Source organism: Apteryx mantelli, chromosome 13 (genome assembly GCF_036417845.1).
Source record: "Apteryx mantelli isolate bAptMan1 chromosome 13, bAptMan1.hap1, whole genome shotgun sequence".
NCBI classification, from domain to species: Eukaryota; Metazoa; Chordata; class Aves; order Apterygiformes; family Apterygidae; genus Apteryx; species Apteryx mantelli.
The window spans coordinates 4989354-5011485 of record NC_089990.1 but is presented as its reverse complement, the minus strand read 5'-3'; the positions used below and the strand labels follow the sequence as shown (position 1 = coordinate 5011485).

General features: G+C 40.4%; 1 protein-coding gene across 6 annotated transcripts in view; it reads left to right on the top strand.

Annotated features, from left to right (window-relative positions):
* KLHL13 (kelch like family member 13) overlaps positions 1-14284 on the top strand; it is an 89255-nt gene extending 74971 nt beyond the window's left edge. For all 6 annotated transcript variants that reach the window (XM_067303987.1, XM_067303986.1, XM_067303988.1 and 3 more), the window contains 3 exons: positions 1128-1923; positions 9059-9172; positions 11375-14284. In XM_067303987.1, coding sequence (XP_067160088.1) covers positions 1128-1923; positions 9059-9172; positions 11375-11862 — 1398 coding nt within the window. In that variant the 3' untranslated portion in view covers positions 11863-14284. The remainder of the gene's footprint in view (positions 1-1127; positions 1924-9058; positions 9173-11374) is intronic.
* Positions 14285-22132: the final 7848 nt, after the last annotated feature.

Sequence of the window (22132 nt, the reverse complement as noted above, 5' to 3'; positions counted from 1 at the left end):
TTTGAGTTAGCATAAATCTCAGGACTGAATGCAGAAGAGCTGCAATTCTCAATGAGAAGCCTCTGAAAATTGGCTTGCCATGCGTCTGTGTCATAGAGCTAGTTGAAGTGGCCAAGTTCTTTGGAGTCCTGTTTTAAGTTGTGTCCCATCCTTTCCATTTCCCTCCGTCCCCCTGCCTGGAATCCCCGGTGACCCCAGATAAGAGAATTTAAGGAGCCTATGATGTAAGAAAAATAGATGCAGCAAGACCTAAAAGATACAGTCATGGGATAAACTGTTTTTAGAAATGCCATCTTCAGTCAGGAGCAGATTGCCCCATCTCTGGAAAAACAGACAATGAGAAATGAAGTAAGCAATAAGGAAATAAAAAATTATATTACCTTATATTGAATTCAGTTAGGGTATGATTCATACTGGCAAAGCATTGCATTTACTGGGTGTTTCTAGAGTGAATCCTCATATAATAAATAATCCAATAGCTTTGATGAGTGATTTTCAACTGCTGTGTATTACTATGTATGCTATGGACATATTCTGTAAGAACACGAGTGTGGTTTACTTAAGATGCACTCTTCATTTGTAAATAATATACTTATGGGATTGAGCACTGTAAATAAGTTGCCTGAAACATGGCATTGGAGAGAGGTGGCTACTTCATTTTCTTTGGCTGCATTAGGACAGTACAAGTTCAGTAATGTGTTAGAAAAGTGTAATGGCAAGTCTTACTCTTGCATCATTCTCTCTAACCTTAGACTAATCACCTCTCCTTTGACTGTATTTTCCACATTTCTGACTTACAACGATGTTTGCAGAGCATTCAAAGATGAAGTGCTATATAATTGCTATGTATCGTCGTTGTATAACGCATCTGACATATAATTAATATATACCATCTGCTTGCTACTTGTCTCATTTCTTTCTTCAAAATATGGAATATATTGGGTCTCCCTTTGCAGTCATGAATATCTATATCACATTGAATATTTATTTGCTCATGTGTAAATCACCTTGAGTGTTGCAAAATAATGAAAATGTTGCTGCTTCTATAGTATTCATTAAAGTCTACGTTATCATTTAGACACCAAATTAAGAAAGTGTTTTGATTCCTCTTTCTATTTACTTAATAGGTTTCTTTAGAAAACTGCGTTGAGGTTGGGCGAATTGCCAACACATACAATCTCACAGAAGTGGATAAATATGTTAATAATTTCATCCTGAAGAACTTCCCTGCATTATTAAGTACTGGTGAATTTGTGAAACTCCCCTTTGAACGTCTTGCCTTTGTGCTTTCAAGTAACAGCCTTAAGCACTGCACTGAGCTCGAACTCTTCAAGGCGGCTTGTCGCTGGCTGCGGTATGAGGAGCCTCGGATGGAGTACGCTGCAAAGCTCATGAAGAACATCAGATTTCCACTGATGACACCCCAGGATCTTATTAACTATGTTCAGACAGTGGACTTCATGAGAACTGACAACACCTGCGTAAACTTGCTTTTGGAAGCCAGCAATTACCAAATGATGCCGTACATGCAGCCAGTCATGCAGTCGGAGAGGACTGCCATCCGGTCGGACAGTACTCACTTGGTGACGTTGGGGGGAGTGCTGAGGCAGCAGCTGGTCGTCAGTAAAGAATTGCGGATGTATGACGAAAAGGCCCACGAATGGAGATCGCTCGCTCCCATGGATGCACCAAGGTACCAGCATGGCATTGCTGTGATCGGAAACTTTCTCTACGTAGTTGGCGGCCAGAGCAATTACGACACGAAAGGAAAAACTGCGGTTGACACGGTCTTCAGATTTGATCCTCGCTATAACAAGTGGATGCAAGTTGCATCTTTAAATGAGAAGCGCACCTTCTTCCACCTAAGTGCCCTCAAAGGACATTTGTATGCCGTTGGTGGTCGAAATGCAGCTGGTGAGCTGGGTAAGTGCTTCGCCTGAAGTAGGACTTGCCTTTCGTTTTAGGCCTTGAAATATTATGCTGCCCTGTGAACGGATGGAGAGAAAACAAAGAAGCTGGAGCTGTCACACTGCTGCTTTCTAGACGTACTGGAATTACGCAGAAAAATTGCTGCGGATGTTGTTAGCAGTTACTTGTCTTTTGCTTGTGATCCAATTGTATCTTGTGACTACATAGTTAACTTATCACTAATATGAATGACTCTGTCTTGCCGCCTCCTTTTTTCCCTCCTTGCCAATGATGATTCATTTTACTTGACAAAAAAATCTAATTTCAGGGAAATGGTTGGAAACAAAGAATAAATACATGGTAACTTTTAATTTAACGAAAGTTTGTAATGGATGGCCCCTATTAATCAGCTGCGTTTTCCTAAAGAGGTAGTGTTCAGCATTTGCACTCGAAACTGGGAATATACAATCAATTATGAATTTGTCTCAGTGCTCTAAAATTGAAATGCTACAGAAGTTATGCTTGACATATTAGAGTATAGACACATTATATTTAATATGGATGTAAAGTTTTTCTTTGGTTACTTTGTTTAGGCTTGCTGCTTTCATCCAACTACTGAGTCATGGCTTGTTGTCAAGTCTCTTTTTGTAGCAGTATCTCTCACTGCTAAGATTTGCTTTTTACAAATGCATTGTGGTATCTTTAAGTCTACTGAGGGAAAAAAAAACTAATTTGTGCTGCAGCATCTGTAGCTTTTTTTTCTTAATGCATCTCAGCCATTCAGATAATCCCCTCTTTGTTTCATGGTCATATTACAAACTTTAAGGGACATACAGATTTTATATTTTTAGCAAAAGTAACCCAGTTTTGAGTAGTAGAATCAATCTGAGAGATGATGAAATGACATTGAAATGCCTCCTGTCCCAAAAAACATTGGAAACTGTTTTGCAGTAACTTGTTCTCACCATACAACCTTTTTCTGATTTAAATCTAGATGGTTTCTAGATTAAATGTCTAGTTGTCGGAGAGGAAAATTGTTGATTTCTAGTTAATGCTAGTTTTCTTACATGTCACTTCATCTACCTGAAAATTCATTCTAAAAGTAAGTGTAATGCCCTTTAAAAGACCTAATGTACAAATTAATGTGTATAGGTTATCTTAAGAGTATTAGAAAACCTGGCCTTCACTGAGAAATTTTCTAATGATTTGAATTAGCAGATTATCTACTTGCTATTTTTGTGTATTGTATGAGCTGAACAGAACAGGGTTATGGGAATGTTGATGAAGAAGTTGCAACAGTTTAACAAAATCAGTATGGAATAATACTTTTACTGAGCCAGTGCAACCTGAGCGTAAAGTAGGCCTTAAACGCAGCGTTTTCCTTAAATCAGATCAAGCAGTGTCATTCTACTGACCTCGACTCTTCTGCAGCTTTAATTAAAACATAAAATTTATCACCTGTCTAAAGTTCTTCTGTAAAGATATCATTAAAATGCTGTGGTGATTTCCACACGGACCTGAAAAATGTCATTGGATCATTCCAGGGGAAAAGCACTCCATAAATGCTAAATAGTCTTAACTGTCTGATGCTTTGATTTGGGGGTTCGGTTTCCTTTCCTGTTAATTGTGAGGCAAGTCACTCTTCATTTTCATGTTTCTTTCCTAAATCTTGACAGCTGAAAAATGAAATCCAGCTTAAACTTCCCCTTCTCTTCAGATGAGAAAAACTCCAAGCTTTTATACAAGCGAAGGTCAAATGTATGTTGGACAGGTATTAAAGAAGTTGCCCTTGGGTTCAAACTAATTTCAATCTCTTGTTGTCATAGAGGGAAAAATTCTGAAAACCCTGAATTCAGCTTTCTGGAAGATCAGCGCTATATGGAAAAGGGCCAAAGGATTAAAGTTGCCCAAATGAATTTCTGTGGTTTTGCTCGTCCTCCTGACAAACTGCAAGAATAAAAATTAAACATTTTTATAGGGCTCTTTATTGAGCCTGCCCAAAACGCTTTCCCAATGTTTAGACTTCTCAGAACATTGTATCGCTTTCTAGCTCAGTAGGATGTACGTCAGCAGTAATACATGGCTACTTTATTAATGCATCATGCTTTTTGAGAAAAATTTGGTTCATCAGTAAGGAAGGGTAAATTTGCAGGTGGATGGTGCCCGCGTCAGAATGTGGTACACATCTTGGAAACTTAATGTGTTATGAAATTATTCAGATTTCTCTCCCTGAGAGCATAGGGCTATGCAAAAATTTGCACCACTCGTAAAACTGTGCACAACTATGCGTTTGCTTGGCGGTTCTTAAATGTGAAAGCAGGCCCCTGCCAAAGGCCTTAGCCAAAGACAGGGAGAGCAGCACTCTGCGACAAGGAAGAGGTCAGCCAAGTGTGCAAAAGAAAAGGCAAGGCTTTTTGGAAAAGCAAACAAAACAAAAAAAAAGTCATTCACAGATATGCATGGATCAGTGGTCATAGACATTTTCCAGTTATGCTGTTGTGCAGACCACAGGATACTGTTTCTCCTCTTAGACAAGTAGATTTTGGGGTTTGTTCTTGAGAGAGTACAGTTGTGCTTAATGATGGCAGAAGCTGTGCCTTTAAGTATTACAAAATTTAGTGTATGCAGATTTCCAAATACTTCAGGCTCTGCTGTTGCTAAACTTGTATGAAATTGAGATTTTGTGTATGCAATTTTGCTAAACACTTCTGGGAATGTTGGGTTGTGATTAAAACACAAATTAACTGATACCTTGTTCATCATGCTGCAATAAAGGCAGCAAGAGAAGGCTCTTCTAGTTTAGGGCAAGACAGTTGTGATTAGCTGAAACCTTGTCCAAGAAATGGGAAGGCATTTATTTTACAGATGGCCTGCATGATGCTTAACTCTCAATTCAAGCAACTCCTCATTTATGTAAAAACTCCTCTTGTGGCTATATATGAAATACAAAATATTGTTGTGTTAGGATGAAAAAATTACATCATTACTCAACTGGGCGGTCTGCTTGCTGCCTGGTCGGTACTGTGAACATCAGAGCAAGGTTTGAACTCAAGGACCCTCGCATAGAAGTTTATTTTGAGGTAACTCCTTGCTGTGCTGTGGACAAAGATGTGTCGTTACACAGAGCTCTGTTTAATTGAACAAAGTAAGCTTTCAGTTCTGCAGAAGCAAGCTGTGTTACAGAAATAATACAATAAAAAAAAAATCCCAGGTTTTGAGATGTAACATGCACCAGCAGTATGGTTGCTAAGTGCTGCTGTAATAAACCTCAAGACACATTAGAAGCTCCTGACAGAGGAATGGTAAATACCTGTATACTTCTCAAATAGTATCACAGATGGCACTATAAAATGAATGCGGACTGACTATCCCCTGGGACTGCCCAAGCATTGTGTCTTTTGGAGATTGCTTAATTCTGTTAAAAAGAGGCATGTCCTCCCTGGGTTTATGGGTACAAACAGGTCAGAAGTTCCACTGTTAAAACAGAGTTCAGGCTGATGGAATCACTCATGCTTTTGGGAGAATGAATCCATCCATTTTATAGTCTATGTGTGTATATATAAGTATATGTAAAGTATATAAGTATATATATAAAATGTATATTAGCTACGATAAGGTAGGGGTTCTTTTCAGTGTTTTGTGGACTGTGCTCATTATAAAGATGCTATATTATATATCCCTGCTTTATTAATTTTTGATTGGACAGATACTTTGTATAATAGTTCAATATTGAAAATTTTTTACTTTTCAGTGCAGGGGGTGATCTTGTTACAAGAGAGAATATGAATGACCTTGCAGGGAAATAGGGAAAACAGCTATACACAAGGAACAAACAGAACAGCGGGTTTTTTTTCATCTTGGCAATACATTAGCTTTGTTTTAGAGCACAGTAGAGGCAAGATATGAATTGAGATGGTTTGCCTGAAACACTCTTACACGCTGCTGTGGCCTCACTGGTGATCTTCGAGGGAATTCTGGGGCCACATCAGAAAGTGAGGGATCTTGGACTTGATAATGGCCTTTCTCAGATGACTAATGTCTCCTTAAAATGGTTCTAGAAAGGTTTCAGTATAGGTAATGCCTACTCGTTTCTGCATGTTGTATCTTCTCATCTTTAAATGGTATGTTATTTCGGCCTTAGGTTCTCTGGATTCTCTCTTAAATGCAACCTCTAGTGCAGAATGGGATAAACAGTTGTCCAGTGTTAAATGTGACGTTTTATTTAATTTCTTCACCTCAGTATGGAGTGGAAGGGCTATGGGAAAGAGGATGCCTTTGGTTATGAAAGCAAATAGGATGGTGCTACTGGTGCATTATAGCAGTTAACAGCAGGTTAGAAGGGTTAGGGTTAGGGTCTGCTGGCAAGGTGGAACTGGGGCAGCTATAATTACTTGCACGTCAAATCTGTTTTCCCTCTGTGCTTGAAGTTTCTGCACATCTCTGTTCTCCTGATTGCTAAATAGAGCAGAGTAGAAATGAAGATTCCTTTTTAGAAAAGAATATTGGACTGGATAAATACATTTAGACGAGAAAGAGCGCTGATTTAGGTGTTGGGCAGATACTGGGCATGATGCCCAAGACTCCAGTATGCCTAAATGCAATGTGCAGATTGAAGCTTAGGTGTGGTTTGTGGAGTTGAATCTTCAGTGTGCCTTTTAGTTGGGCAAAATGCTTTCTCCTGCACTCACTGGCGGTAGTGGCCAGTTATGACAGTATAAGTCAAAATTTTTTAAAGATAGATTTTGGACTTAAAAAAAAAAAAAAATCAAACTCAAATTCAGAAAATTTTTTGCAGAAGTCATGAAACTTGCTTGAGTACCTTTTCATAGCTTTGCTTAGCGTATTTCTTTCTGTCTCTCTGTACACACGTGTAATATTAAAGGCAGCCCAGGGTTCATTTCAAGTGGCTGAATTTAGAAATTGCAAGTAGCAAGAAAGCTAGAATGTAGAAAGTGTTTAGAGTTTACTGATCTCCTAGAGTAAGTTTATTTGGAAACTTGTCCGTTTTGGGCAGATTTTCTAAATCTGGGTGTATGTATTCAAGGCATTCTTACAAAAGCAAAAGCATTTCAGGCTGTCGTTACCTTTTTTCTAATCACTTTGAAAAACACAAAATTATTCAGTTTATAACTGTAAATCCTGTAAATCCTGTACATCAATATGTACAATTTCTTTCAAAAGAAAGATTTTGCCTTATCCCACAAACTTTACTTTCTGGACTAGCACTTCACAGTATTTCTTGTGTTTAAATTTCAGTCCGTGGGTGGAGGAGAGCTGAAGAGAAATCCAAGGTGCCTAAACAATTTGGCAACTTTTGTGTGTAGCAGGTTTTTTTAGCCTTAGATGGTGCTGAACCAGATGTCAAACAGTATTCCTGACACTGGGACTAACTTCTGTTTTGAGCGTGTATCCACTCAAGATACCACTTGCATGGAATTACAAAACATCATCCTGTTCTGCAGCAATAAAGAGATTATACATGGCATAGCAGTTAAAACATGATTCAGAAAGTCACTGTTTAATGCACTTTTTGCTAAATTTTCCTTGACTTGGGAGTCTTTTGGAGGTAGTCTGAAGCTTCCGCATTCAGCCATAGCTATAGTGTACTCTTCTAAAGTGCTCCAAAGGATGTTTTTTGAAATGAACACACATTTGAAGCTAAGGCGGAGGTACTTTATAGTCATTGTATGGTGTCATTGACCAGAGGTAGTACTAATGCTGCTGGCTTGCACGAACTCTGTAACCAGTTTCTGCACCTTCAGAAGGCCAAGATTGTCCGCTTATGTATTTTTTCTCTCATTCTGTTGACATGAAATACTGGACTGTAAGTCACTATCACTGATTCCTGAGAGCTGAGCTCCAGTTTTCTACATTTGACTGAATAAAAGCTTGTTCTGGCACAAGTAAAATGCTACTTTCAAAGACTGATTAAATTTTCTATGCATAGCCCATGAACATCTCTCCTCAGCTATTAAGCACTGTATAACAAGCATTAGAATCTGATTCTTAATTTTCATTATTTAGCATGAGTTTTAATTTGCCTTTAAGGTAATCCAGTTATTGATAATTGCCTTGTGCATCGTACAGTCGCTATATTACTGGGTGTTTTAGGATCTTTTGCTCTGGTCATATTGTACTATTCAAATTGCCAATCTCCATAACTTGCTCGATCCATTATTTAAATCTACTTCTGTGCTTATTGCATAGCCCTTCTCCTGGGACCTTTGCATCACTTCCCATGTCTAAGAGAGAAATCCTTCCCAGAACTGCCTTCTGCAAGGACATCTAGGATCTGGGCTTCTTTTGAACTTAGTGCTAACCTCGCAACTTTTGATTTGATAAATCTCTTGATTGTTTTAACGTTTTAATCCCACAAAGAAAATTGCACAAATGGAGCCATGTATCAGTACGGGGACCTCTCCTCTCCATTCTAAACAGTGATGTTTCATCTTGTATTTTTTCAAAACTCAGCTTTTGTAAACTATTTGAATTAGCGACTTGCATGTGCTGTGCTGCATGTTGCTGTACAAGTACTTAACAAGAGCTAAGGAGATAGAAAATTCATAGTCAACAGCTGCTGTCCCCTTTTGAGGGCTTAGTAGCATTTCAGTACAAAATACTAAGAAAATAATCTAGCCTATTTTCTGCATGGGTGGGACATTGCTGAAGATACGGGTCTGAGAAAAAAGTTCTGGTGGCCAGATATAGTGACCCTTTTTGAGACAGGTTTTAGGTGCATTTCTTACCGATCTACAGCAGACATTGGAGAGGGTTGAACAAGAGAAAGGCATAGAAAAGCTGAATGCACCCAACTTTGTCACCTTTTTCTTCTCATGTCCTACCACTGTACCTCTGGCAGGGTACATGAGCTGGGGCAGGTTAGTTGTTGGGTGGGAGTGGGAAGGAGACAAATGCAAGGCAAGAGTGCAAGAGGGTTTTTTCTTCCTTTTTGTTGCTCTGGGACAAAGCTTGAGGTTTTTCTGCATTGTCTCTAGACATAATATTCAGTAATTCCCTTGACACTTTCTCAGCTAAACAATGTTTTCTCATTGATACTTCCTCTGTTTATGAATATATTAATGTCAGTGCTACTGTGTTGAAAATCAAATCACTGCTAGATTCAACATTTTTATATTCTTGTTTTAAACAGCTACTGTGGAGTGTTACAATCCCAGAATGAATGAATGGAGCTATGTCGCAAAAATGAATGAACCCCACTACGGCCATGCTGGAACTGTGTATGGGGGATTAATGTATATTTCAGGTAAATAATTCATATGATCAAATCATCTCACTTGAAAAAATTACTTTAACTTTTCCTGTTTCAGCAGGAGATGATAAGAATTAGACTCTAGTTCCAGTAGATTGTTGCTGTTGTATAAGCAATGACTCAAATTCATATGAAGCCAGCCAAATAACATACATACTGCAGAATCTAAGACAACAGTTTTAGATAATATTATGCGTTTACATATTTAAACAGCAGCTCTGAATTGCAAAGCAGAGTTATGTGCTTTAACTGTCAGAATATATTTTTCTGGCAACAGCACTTGAACACTCATATAGCAATAACCATTAAATACATCTATTTTGATATATTTTGGAAAGCATGGGAAACTTTAATACTGTAAAGAACAACATCAGCCTTTACTGAGCTAAAGTGAAGGCAAAAGTTTTAATGTTAATCAGAGTAAACAAATAGTATCCTTAGCATCACTACTCTTTAGTTGTAATATGCTTAGTCCTGTATGTTGCCGAGGTTATAGTTTATTGTCTTTTTTTTTGAATTGGAGGGCAATAAGCTTTCTGAAAATCTGGTATCTGCTTTGTTTTTAAAGAGGATTCAATCTCAGTCTGTCAGTGGTCTCTGCTAGACCTATTGCAGTGTCACCACTGAGGGGAAAGATTAGACTTTGCACCCATGTTGCTGCATCATGTTTGGTTCTAAATATCTGCCACTAGGTTTGAACATCTGGCAGCATCAGCAGGGATTTTACTTTCCATGATCATAGCAAAGGTGAAAGGAGAACACAGCCTGGTTTATGTTCTTCTGGCATGACTCTCAGAGAAGTCCTCCAAGGACCGAGTTGAAATTCTGGGGGACAAGGTGGTGGGAAAGTGTTTAGCTATAAACGTAACTGATGGGGAGATCCATTGGAACAGACTCATCATCGAGGTGTTTTGGACTGGAGGCTTGTGCAGGTAGAGTAGGGGTTTGTTTTAAAATTTAACAGAAGGTCCAGCTTCTTATTTATTTTTCTATGCCTAAGTCTGTTTAAATTAGCTTCTAATCACTGTTCTGCCGTTTGTATTTTTGCCTGTTTTTTCTTGTTTTACTTCAGGCAGCACATGTATATGCTCTGTGCTCTAGTTGCTCCTCTAGTTGCTGTGTATTTCCCGCAGATTTTTCTTTCCCTCCTCCTCCTGTCCCCTCAGATATCCCCGTGGGTATAAACAACTTGTTTCTCCGAACGTGGGATGAAAGGCTCTTTGTCACTAAGGTGTCTGCTCTTTCACAGGCTACCGAGCACTGTCGCTACCGTGGCTGTCAATAAATGTCAGGACTGTGCAGTCCCCTCTATTTTTCTTATGTTTAATTTTTACTGCCCAAATGAAGGGTTAAGTACTTTCTCCTGTTAACTCCTGTAGACACCATGCACTTGCTCAATTAGTTAATCCAAGTGAGTGTTTAATGCTGAGCAGCTGGACGGCAGGAGGTTGTTCAGTAGTGGTGTTCTCTGCGCATTTTATAGCACCTCAAGTATAGTTGCAGTATGGTCTGAAGCAAACCATAGTTAATAAGCCTACAGTGTCTGAAGTGGGTGTGATTGCTTTCTGACCTGCCTAGTGACCTTGCAGAAAGGAGGGACATTTCATCCACTGATGGGAAATCCCTGAAGCCACTCCCATTAGCTTTTGCAGGGAACCGTTGAGAAGGTAACTAGCCAGAACCATAAGCATCTATTAACATAAGAATATTTGAAATCTGCATCCTCTCTCTCTTTCTCTCTCTCTTCCATTCAAGTCGATGAGAAAAGTTTTCTGAAGAAAATTCTGCGGTGTAGTAGGACTACCTAGAACACAACACTATTGTATTAAAATTTGAAAGGGAAATTTACTCCTAGTTTCATGATGGTGAGAAAAAGAACTAGCAAACTGAACAAATGTAAATGAAGAAGTAATTTGGCAAAACGAAGCATAGGTAGTAATTTCTGTGCTTTTAATCTGCCAATATCTTCTTATATATATAATAAAGTACTGAGACATGGGTCCCTTCCATATTCAGATTTGAAAGAACAAAGTACATTAAAACATAATTTGAAATGTAGCAGATGTGTGTGAGACTACTGTAAGTTAATGTGAAGAAGTTTTAAGGCATATTGAATTAATTCGCTAAAATGTATGTTTTTGCTGTTTATTGCTCACTAGAGTAAGTACTACTTTAACATGTGTTTTCTTCCTTTAGGGGGAATTACCCATGATACTTTCCAAAAGGAACTTATGTGTTTTGACCCTGACACAGACAAATGGACTCAGAAAGCCCCGATGACGACGGTCAGAGGTCTGCATTGCATGTGTACTGTAGGAGACAAGCTTTATGTTATTGGTGGAAATCACTTTAGAGGAACAAGTGATTATGATGATGTTCTAAGCTGTGAATACTACTCCCCAACTCTAGACCAGTGGACTCCAATTGCCGCCATGTTACGTGGGCAAAGCGATGTTGGGGTTGCTGTCTTTGAAAATAAAATCTATGTTGTTGGAGGATATTCGTGGAATAATCGGTGTATGGTGGAAATAGTTCAGAAATATGATCCAGAAAAAGATGAGTGGCATAAAGTGTTTGACCTTCCCGAATCACTTGGTGGCATTCGAGCCTGCACTCTCACTGTTTTCCCACCGGAGGACAATACAGGGTCACCTTCTAGAGAATCTCCTCTTTCAGCACCTTAGAAACATCCTTTGACTTACGATGTTGTAGTAATACCTTTGCACTGCATCATGGAGTCTATTATTTTTCTTCAGTAGTTTCTGTTAGGCTTAGCCTACAGCAGTTGGTACAATTACTGGAAAAAGACTTTAACATTACTTGTGCTGTTTGTTTGGCCTAGAATGTTTATCAAGTGGTAATAAAAAAAAAAATGTACTCACCGGAGCCAAATGTTTAACAAATGAGAAACGAGATATTGTCTATAAAATGTATGAATTAGGGTACGTTTTTAATGTTGTGTATTGGGTGTGAGGTACCTTATAACTTACATCTGGAAGCCCAATGAATGAATTTGGAAGGGTTTGTATTGAACATGTTCTTTCACTAAATTTCATAATTGAAATCCTTTTTCCTTTTAATTTTTGACTGCAGATTACAAAGGGAGGTAGACTGCAGCAAAGTGATCTCTCACAAACGGTTGCCAACGGACCTGAGCTACCTCCCTCTTTTCACAGAGTATTTTTGACATATCTGTTTACCCACCTGACTTTGTGGGTGCTTTCAGAGCATATGGAGTTTCTTAGGCAGACAGGAGAAATAAAAATAATTTTAAAATATTAATACTACAGGAAGCGGACCTTGTAGAGGCCGGGTGTTTTTTATAACATATTGAGTGTTTTTCCTGAGTCAGTTGAGTGATGCTTCACACAAAAGATTTAAAATGTTTGGATTTTTTAAATTTGGGGTTTTTCAAGAATTGGCTTCCGCTTGCGTGGGAGCAAACACTATTAACAAATGGGAATTCAGTGCAGCTGTATATCCTGCTGTATGCCTGTACTGAATGTAGGTAGATAAGGGCTAGAAACATTAACTTAAGCCACTGAATTTGACCAAATCGTTCCATCAGATCAAATTTAATCTACCTTTTCTCCTTTGCTGTTGAGATAACTTGCATATTGTGTCCTCTGTATAGTCTCAGTTAATAAGGTTATTTAGCACAAAGCGCAGCTTCAGTGGGAGAGCTGCTTTTGCTCAGTGAACTTGGACTACCATGTTTTACCTTCTTTTGTTCAATAAAACTTTTAACTGCAGTTATTCAGTCTAAGCTACCTCATTAATGTATTTGGTTTTCTTCCTCTGCCTCACTGTCGCCAGGATACGCATTACGTGTATCTGTGGGTAGATTAATTTGCTAGGAAACCAATGCAGAAGTGATCTTGAATGGGTATTTTGACCTACTTTTAGGAAACTGTTTTGGCCAGACTTACCCACTTTATTGTTAAGAACTGCAAATACAAAAACTGTCTAATTTTTTTTTTCTTGGAGAACTACTGCTTAAATGTTCAGCAGTGCAAATGTACAGAAGTCTTTATTTGCTCCAAAATACAGCGCGCTGTTGACAAATTGTAGCTTTGAGTGCTCGTGTAAGGCTATTGCCATCGTGATTGCTCCGAGTTTCCCGTCATATATTGCAAGTGTTTGTGCTCGTGAACATGGTCATGGGGGCATCATCTGGGGAAAACTGTCTAAATCAGTTTGCTTAGTTTATCATGCTACCTATTACCAACAACAATGTAAAGCTTAATAGACTTGCTGGTAGTATGCTATTTGTATTTTGTCCCTGCTTGCTGCATCAAACAGCAGTATTGTTATGGTGTCAATTTTTGAAATACTGATATTTATTCTTTATGCAGTTTACCAGTTATGATCACTACCAAAATGTGTATATAAAAGCTTTTGGTTTTATAGTTGTTTTGGTTAAAATCGAAAGCAATTCTTCCTCTTTAAAAAAAAAAAAAAAGTCTTAATTCTGTGTAGCTGTGCAAGATATCACAGGTGGGATAGTGGCACCAATGGATGTTCTTGGAGATTAGCCAGTTCAGATGAACTGAGTCATCACCTTAAGTATACTCTTCTAAAGTTATGGAAAGTACTAGATAGGAAAATATTGCTCTGTCACGTGTGTCATATGATACAGGGTGTTTTTTTCAGCTTAGATACCAACCTTTTAGAAACTACTTGAGGTTAAATCCCCTAAAATCCATATTTCACTTACATTTTATTAATAAACCTGAAAAGTAGGAAGTAGTTGCAACTCCTTTTGGATATTTGTAAATATATCCTGCTGCTGACATGCCTAGGGGTGAGGAAGAAGTGCTGTTTAAAAGTGGGTATCTGCACTGGTATTCTCCATTCAGAAGAAATTTCGGGTGGATTCAAACCATCATCACACAGTTACAAGTCAGGATGTCAGTCTTGCGTCTGAGCCTTGAGAATAGCCCAGGAGCTGGCCACAATTTAGAGGTTTTACTTCAGTGACACATTATCTGTTCTGTTTAAAGTGGAAGAATTCTTTTTGAACATTGTTTTGTCATCAGTATTGGATACGGCATAGTGGATTAAATGTAGCGCTTCAATAAAATTAATCTTTGAGGTTTTTTCTTATATCTCCCTGTGGATTAAAGTGTTCATAATGACAATAGTTAACGTCTGCTCACCAGGATTGAAAAGCAAACATCAAAGATTTGCCAAAGACTTGAAACTATTTTCTTTTGTAATGCAGTGTGAAATGACTTGATGCTCATTATGTCCTTTTTAACCGTAGCATACCAAACCCCATCTCTCTCTGAATGCAGAGTTGTAGCTGTACATACAGATGTAGCAGATATTCAATCTTCATTTTCGGTAAGGTTGCTTTTATGAAGAGAAAGCCCCTCATGGTATCTCATGCCAACAGCATGCAGATGATAATCAGCCTCTTCTTTCCCATAAATCTTGAGTACTTTCATTTTGCAGTTGTACCTAAGTGAGAGAAACATCTGGATAAAAAGCAGTTAGTTGATACTTGACCAGAATGAGATGAAGACTACATTAGCGTGCTAGGTGGGAGAGCTGCCGGGGCTGGCTGCCCTCTATCGATTATGACAGGCCCACGCTGCAGTATCAACTCACCTGGGCTTTTCTTTTTTTGGTTCCCAATTAGCAGCAAATGCCAGAAGGGTTCTCTTCTGTATAAAGCTGTCTGGAAGGCCTGCTTGATATCCCAGCAAAGAAACGCAACACTCCGAACTACTCAGTACTTCCAGGGTGATTTTTCCCTCGTGCTACATTTGAAATAGAAAAGAACATTGGGAAAACCCAAGATATTTAATGTTTCTTTACTCAGTTCACATCATAGAGCTGATTGTCTGCAGAAGTCCAATCTTCCATGGTTCCCTTTCCCTTAGAAAGTTGCATAAAGTCTGAGATTTTGGCCTGGTGAAAGGAATTCAGGGGAGGAACCCACCCTGTCTGGGGCAGTCTGCAGCCTTGGCATTCTCGGGATGATGGACCTGTTGATGAAAGGGCAAGAGCTGTGGCAGCAGAAGGCAGCTGCTGGCCTGCAACTCTAGAGCTCCCTTTGCGGTAAAATGACTATAAATCTTCACGTATTCCCAGGACAAAAATGTAGTAGCTTTCCCTAATAATAATCATCCCCTTCTGTTTCAGAGACAGGAATCTCCAAGGAGCAACGTTGTAGTAACAATCAAGAGAAGTCCAACCAAGAGTTGCCCGATTCTTTATTGAGATACCAGAAAGCTTAGATTAGGGCAGTTTGCATACAGACAAATACCATTCTCTCCCATGGCCTACAGCCTTACTGTAGGATGAGCTGGTTTGATGTTAAAAAGTGGTATGACACCACAGCAATAAGTGCAATAGAAATGTCTGGAGATGTTCTGGAGTTGTTTTGGGGGAGTTATCTGATCTGGAAAATATACAGAGCAGTCCCTTTGCAAAGTTCAGTCTTTAGCTACTAGAATCGTCGTTCCTTCTAAACTTACCATCTAGCTAGTAATTGCTATGGCTTTGCAGTGATGTCTGACTCTGGTTGTCAGTTTTCTGCTGCTTCCTTTTATAGCTGACATCTTCGCTACTTCCTCTGCTCCTAATCAGAATTGATAAAGCTGATGCTTTTGTAGTGACACGATCCTCACATCAAGGCAGAAAGTAGCCCATTGCTGGTGTGTAACATTTTTCTGATGAATGTAATCATAATTCAGCTTGTGCATACTTGGAAATCAGTTACATAAACAGTTTTCTCCTAATAAAAAGTGCATGCTTGTTGAAGGAGTAATACTTGTCCTGATTCCTGCTCGCTTGTACCTTCTGCAGCATTTTAGATTGTGCATGGTGATAGCTTAGCCCATGATCTGGAGGTTGAGTAAAGATCTCATATGTAGCACTTTATGCTTTCCAAGCTCTGTGTAAATGGTTTTTACTTGCACAGCAGATACAGTTTCTCAGATTTTTCTCTTCTGTGTTTTAATTAAAGTAAAATGTAGGTGATTGTTCTTTGTGAACAGATATGGTCAGAACATGTCTGTTAAAATGCAAAGTTATATATGCTTTGCTTGATGATAAAGGTTTTTTTTGGTTCTGTGAGTATTGCAGGACCGGCTGAACTGAGAAAAGGTGATCGTAGTTTTGAAAACAAGCCAGGGAATTCAGATGACTTTACTGAGTGGCGGCAGTTCACAGGTGCTTGTTGCCAGTCTTTTACTGTACTTGGTCACTTGCATGTGAATTAGGAGTAATATCAGCTGCCTCGCAGCACTGTGCTCTGTGTTTCAGGTTACCTCCTTCGGTGTTTGGGGATTCATTCCTTCCCTGCTGAAGGGAACTTCTCTCCTCGGGCTGTAGGCTGCATCTGTTGGTGTCCTCTGCCAGACTTGCCAGTTACATACTCCGGGGAAAATGCTGTGGGCTTTATCTTCCGTGATATATTTTACCTATTGTCTTCCCTGGTAAAATAACTAGCTAGTTATAACTAACTAGCAATACTTGCTAGTTACTGTGGGGAATTGCAGCATCAGCGATACACGGGAGTCCTCCAGCATGAATCATTTCACAAGCGGATGATTTGCAGAAGGTGCAAGCCCAGATGGGTTCCCAAAGGCATGGTCTGGAATGGGGATTGCCTCCTTCTCTGTGTAGTATTTTGAATCTCGGGTGCTGTTTTTTTCATCTTTGGGACTATGAAGTTTATTGCCGCTGTTTTGAGTTTTTCACTTTTTGTCCTCAAAATGAGTAACGTCTCTTTGAATTTGTGGTGGGAGCAAAAGGTTATATTGGTTCTTTTTGAGCAACATGCTGTCAGAGTGTCTGCGTATTCTTTAAGAATTTGCTATTCAGGGCTTGGCATTTGGGAGAGGTCATTTTAAAATGTGAAAAAAACTCTGATGAAAATATGTTTGGGACTGGAAACACACAAAGCAAGCAAGTATACTGCTTTTCAGTTTGCAGAGAGAAATTATAATCCTGGGCAGAGAAAAGCTTTTCTTAAAAAATTTTTTATTATTATTGGTATTAGATTTTCATGGCATGGTATTGCCATGGTTCAGAGGTTCTTTTGGACACTGAGCACTCACAGACTGTCTAGAGCAATTTTTAATACCTTGTAGCTGGCTCAGGCGGACCAGACCTCAGTTATTGATACCTGCTTAAGCTTTTGACTCAACTATAGCTATGTGGCCATTAGGTATTCTCCCAGAGACGGCAGCATTCTGCGCTAGGTGATGTTTGTTTACATCTAAGCAACCGTAAAAACACCTCTCATCCTACATATTGAGTTCCAAAATAAATTGGAGCTTTCGTTCTTATTCATGAAGTACATGGTGGCTCTGGAGCTGTGGGATGAGGACTGTGGCCTTTGGCAGCTAATTCTGCTCCCCCCTGCTCTGCAGGTGAATGTTCCCAAACCTGGCTAGAATTTGTGTACAGGAAGCAAATCTCTTAAGGTTTCTGACCTGAAACGTTATTTACCCTAGAATCTAAAAACCACCAGACTCTCCTTATCCTCTTCCCAAGGAAGACTATGTCCCAGAGCTGCTGAATCTGCTGGACAGGAGTAAATACAGTAACTCTTTGCTATGCACAACGTCTTGCTTGGCCATCGCTTCTGCCCTTTCGCTTCGTGCCTGTAGGGGAATTGCGGGAGGGATGGTCAAAGTTGCATCAGTCTTTCTGGCCTCAGTAGAACACGAGTTTCTTTACTCTCATCTGGCAGCCCAGCCTTGCTGGAAAAAACAGCTGTGGGAACTTGGTTTTAAACACTAACTCACAGAACAGTATGAATTAGTTAAAAAAAAAAAAAAAAAAATTGGTCCATTTTTACTTGTGTCTCCCTGTATCCAGTTATTGTTCCAACATACTTGGCCTCTGCTGTATTAACAACTTGCCTTTGCCTCCCTTGTTCAACATCACTGTAAAAAAAAAAATTGCTTGGTTTCTTTTCCATTTGTTTTTCATTGCTTGTAACTTTTTCTTAGAAGTATGGAAACAATTTTCCTTACATGTTTTGTGCACCAAAATAAACAACACCGCTGATCACCTGACTTCCCTCCCCATGTTTCTTATGCAGTGCCTACCAGTATATCTTTCAAAATTTATCACGTAACTGTTAAAATTTTCACTCCAGTTTTTGACCGTTATGAAGGCATGTAACTTCTGCTAATGGGCTCAGTCTCCCAAGCCGCATCACACGGTAAAGGTGGGTCATCCTTTAAAATATATATATATACACATTAGAAAAAATGATTGGTTGCTCTGGAAAAACAGATCTGGATCAGAGCTCTAAGTGCAGATAACTATAGCCTGGTGCTTTCTAACTTCCTTCAGTTCTAAATGTTTCATTCTTTCAGATATTTCTGCAAATAATGCCTACATAGCTTTTTTTTATAAATAGTGTCTATTCCTTGCTAATAGGTAGTTACAGCACTGGCTTGTGATGCTTACTCAATTTTTGCCTGTAAGGCTCCCTTTTTGCCCATGAAGACTCTTTGAGAGCAATGCTGCCTCTCCCAGCTTCAAAGGAACAGCCTCGTGCAAATAAAGAACTGCACTAGGGACAGGAAAGCTGAACTTGGATGGAAAATCAAAGTAGCTTTATAATTGCAGTTAAGAAAGAAAAATCAGCGTCTGGGGTTGAAAGCTATGCCTCTAGAAGGGGGCGGGAGAGCTGCTCTCCCCCGGGCACGTTTTGTCACAGGTTCAGGGTATTAGCAATGGAATGACTGTGCTGTGAATAAAGACAATTAAGTAAATCTCTGAGTCTGTCCCCAAAACAGAGACAGATTGCTTCTGTCAATATGCAGCACTATTAACATTTGACTATACGTATGTGTGGATATGTGTGTATATGTGTGTGTGTGTGTGTGTATCTATCTATCTCTAAATGAGATGTCTCAAGTGCTCGTATGTAACAGATGCCTCACTTGTCTGTTGTAATCACATAAATGATGCTCTAGTGCCCGTAAGTCATAGTGTTTTCTTTAGCTGCATCTGAAAATTATATGCCGGACAGAATATACTCTTTTTTTGTTCTTCCGTAACTGTTGTTTAAAGGCAGTTTCCGCATCTAGCTACAATAGAATTATTGCATTTAGCTGAACCTGACAAAGACAACGTGAAGTGTCAGGGCTTGGTTCATCAGCCAGGCTTGCTGGCACTGCTGCTGCTCTTCTTTTCCTGCAGAGTTTGCAGGAGGGGGTCCTCTTCTGGGGCAAGAAGAAACAAAGAGAGGGGGCGAGGAAGCACCGAATGCCAACTGGATTGTCGGATATGCTGTCAGCAGCCCTGCAATTTGGGACAATTCTATGATTTACGATCCTGTCAGATTTATCTTGCTTAATAACCCACGAGGTTTCCATGTGGCCTGCAGTGACACAGTGCTGGGAAAAGAAAAATCAAGCGTCTTTGCGTTATTCCCAGAGCTGCGGCTTGTTGTCGTGCGTTGCCAAATAGCAGCGCGCACTTGTCTGCACCGAGGCAGGAAGACTCGAATCCGGTTTCTGCACCTGCCCCGGGGACAGGTGCCCTCCCTGGCCCCAAGAACAGCAGGCCAAGGCCGGGGACACGTGTGCAACTGCCTATTCCCCAGCTGAGGCTCGAGCCGGCAGTGCCGGAAAGCTGGCGGGCGGTGGAGGGAGCATTAGTGCATGGAAGCACCGTGCCAGCTGGGTCTGCTCCTCCATCCCTCTTCCCGCAGTGCCGTCGCGAACAGGGCAAGCGAGGCAGCTCCTGGGCAGAGAGCAGAGCCCTGAGAGTCTCTTCATCAGGCGAGGTGGAAGAAGGGTGGGTGGTTTTGGTTTTGTTTTGTTTTTATCCTTGATTGTTCATAAGAATAATTTGAATTGTGGCTCTCCAAAATGCAGGTCAGACTCAAGCTGCAGTCACTACTTGTGGAGGTCATTGCAAGAGGATTTCTTGATAAAGAAACTTAATTTTAGCACTTTCCAGCCAGTACTTTAAATACTTCACATGCATTTTTGTCTGTCTTATTCCCAGTGCCCTGGGGTGTGCAGAGGCTAAGCAGTTAGGAGTGTGACTGTGCCCCCCGGTGTCACCAAGCATGAATCCGGTGCTTAGTGATGCTGATCGGGGAAAAAGCTGCAGCTCTGCTTGCTCTCTCCCTCCTTACCTCCTCCCCAAAGAAAATCCATCCTATTTGCAAGCACACATTTTCATTACATCATGCCTTAGATCTGGATATTTTAAGAAATGTTTCGCATTCTACCTCTCCCTCCTCCTTTTTGTATCTTTTCCAAATTAAGATGAATTTTTTTAGGCTTCCTTCAACACCATGTGGTGTGAGAAATCACGCCATTCAATAAACAGCTGCATCTTGCAGTTTAGGGTTACTCCAGAGGATGCGGTTCTTAAGGAATCACATTTCCTTTGCCTATTCCATATTTATATACATATGTATAAATATGAGCTTTTTGGAATTTAGTTAACTTGATGAAGATGACGTGTGCCATATGGTTGCTGGGACAACTTCCAGCTTCATTAACAGTCCACCAGGCTGAAGGGAGATGAAATAGCAGTTACTATTTTGAGATGTATCGAATACATCTATCAATTGGCAAACAAGTCAAAAATCACAAGAGTTTCTCTTTACCAGAAGTCCCTGCTCTGGCTCTTCCCACACACCCCATGCCCTGCACTGAATTGACTTTGCAATACCAAGCCATTAAACCACGTGTTCATCTTACTCCACAGCCATTGGAAAGGGGTTAGAATGAAGCAAAGGTTGCTTGATACATGTATAAAGTGCAAACATTAAAATTAATGGACAAGATAAATCTCTATATTACTCAATCTTACTGGCAGAGCCTTGGTTGAGAGCGGGGAGAGGAGCTTGCAGGAAAAAGCCACAAATCTGTTGCAACTGGTGGGCAAAGCCAGGGCACTGAAAGCAGGAGCATCATGAATCCCTAGTGGTCCTGTATCCCCCTAGCGTGTGGCTCTTCAGAGCCCAGTAGTTTGTCTGCAGCTCTGCAAGACGGAGAGCCAGAGCCTGAGCGCGGGCTGGAGGTCTGGGGAGAGCAGGGACCGCATCTCAGAGGGGACGTTGGCCCTGGCTGTCCACGAGCTGAGTTCAGGCACTGTGTCTTGGTTGGAGTGTGTGATATATCTTTATTTCCTTAATTCCCATTTGCTAGATGAAGACTTTTCTCCTTCCTGCTCCTTTTTTGCCACCTGGAAAGTCTGTGGTTCCCTTAGGCACGAAATAGCAGCTAATAACTTACCCTGCTCTTCCTTGATGCTTGTTACGATCTGGGGTTTGAAGGACTTGCATTCTCTGGCTATTTATTGGATTTCTCAGCAGTCCTACCGCCTCGTGACCTGCCTGAAGGCAGCCTGTGGGTCAAGTTTAGACTCTTTTGATAGCAACAGCAAGGACAACATTGTCGAGTAGCTGTAATGGCCTTTCACAGAGGGGATATGAGTCCCTTAGTAGGAAGCATTGACTATTTCATGAAAACCGTTCTTGAACTGCTGCGGATAACTAGGCTCGTTACAGGAGAATAGAAAAATTCAGACGGAAAGTCTGGTGTCATGCAGACTGCACATACGTGACATGTCTGGTGCAGGACGGGCAGCCCCTCTTGGTGCCAAACCCTTCCCCACGGAGCCAGGGGCTGCAGCCCCTCAGGGTTTCTGTTTGCCTGGTGTTGCGTTACGACAACACCACGGCATGGGGGGTGGGAGGACTTGCCCACCTTCCAGCTGCCTGACTGCCAAAAAATGGAGGGGCTTCTTGGGGAGCTCAATCCTGAGTCAAGAGATGCTCGTCGTTGGTGGTTAATGCCTCCAGCAAAATGCTGTGAGTGTCACCGCTCTGCGATGTGAACCATCCCCGAACCCACCTGTGCTATTGCTGCAGAAGGTGGTGTGCCCCTTGCTCAAAAGCCAGCGCCTGCTTGCTAATTGGGCTCTGTATCCATGCTATTTGACAGTCTTTATTAA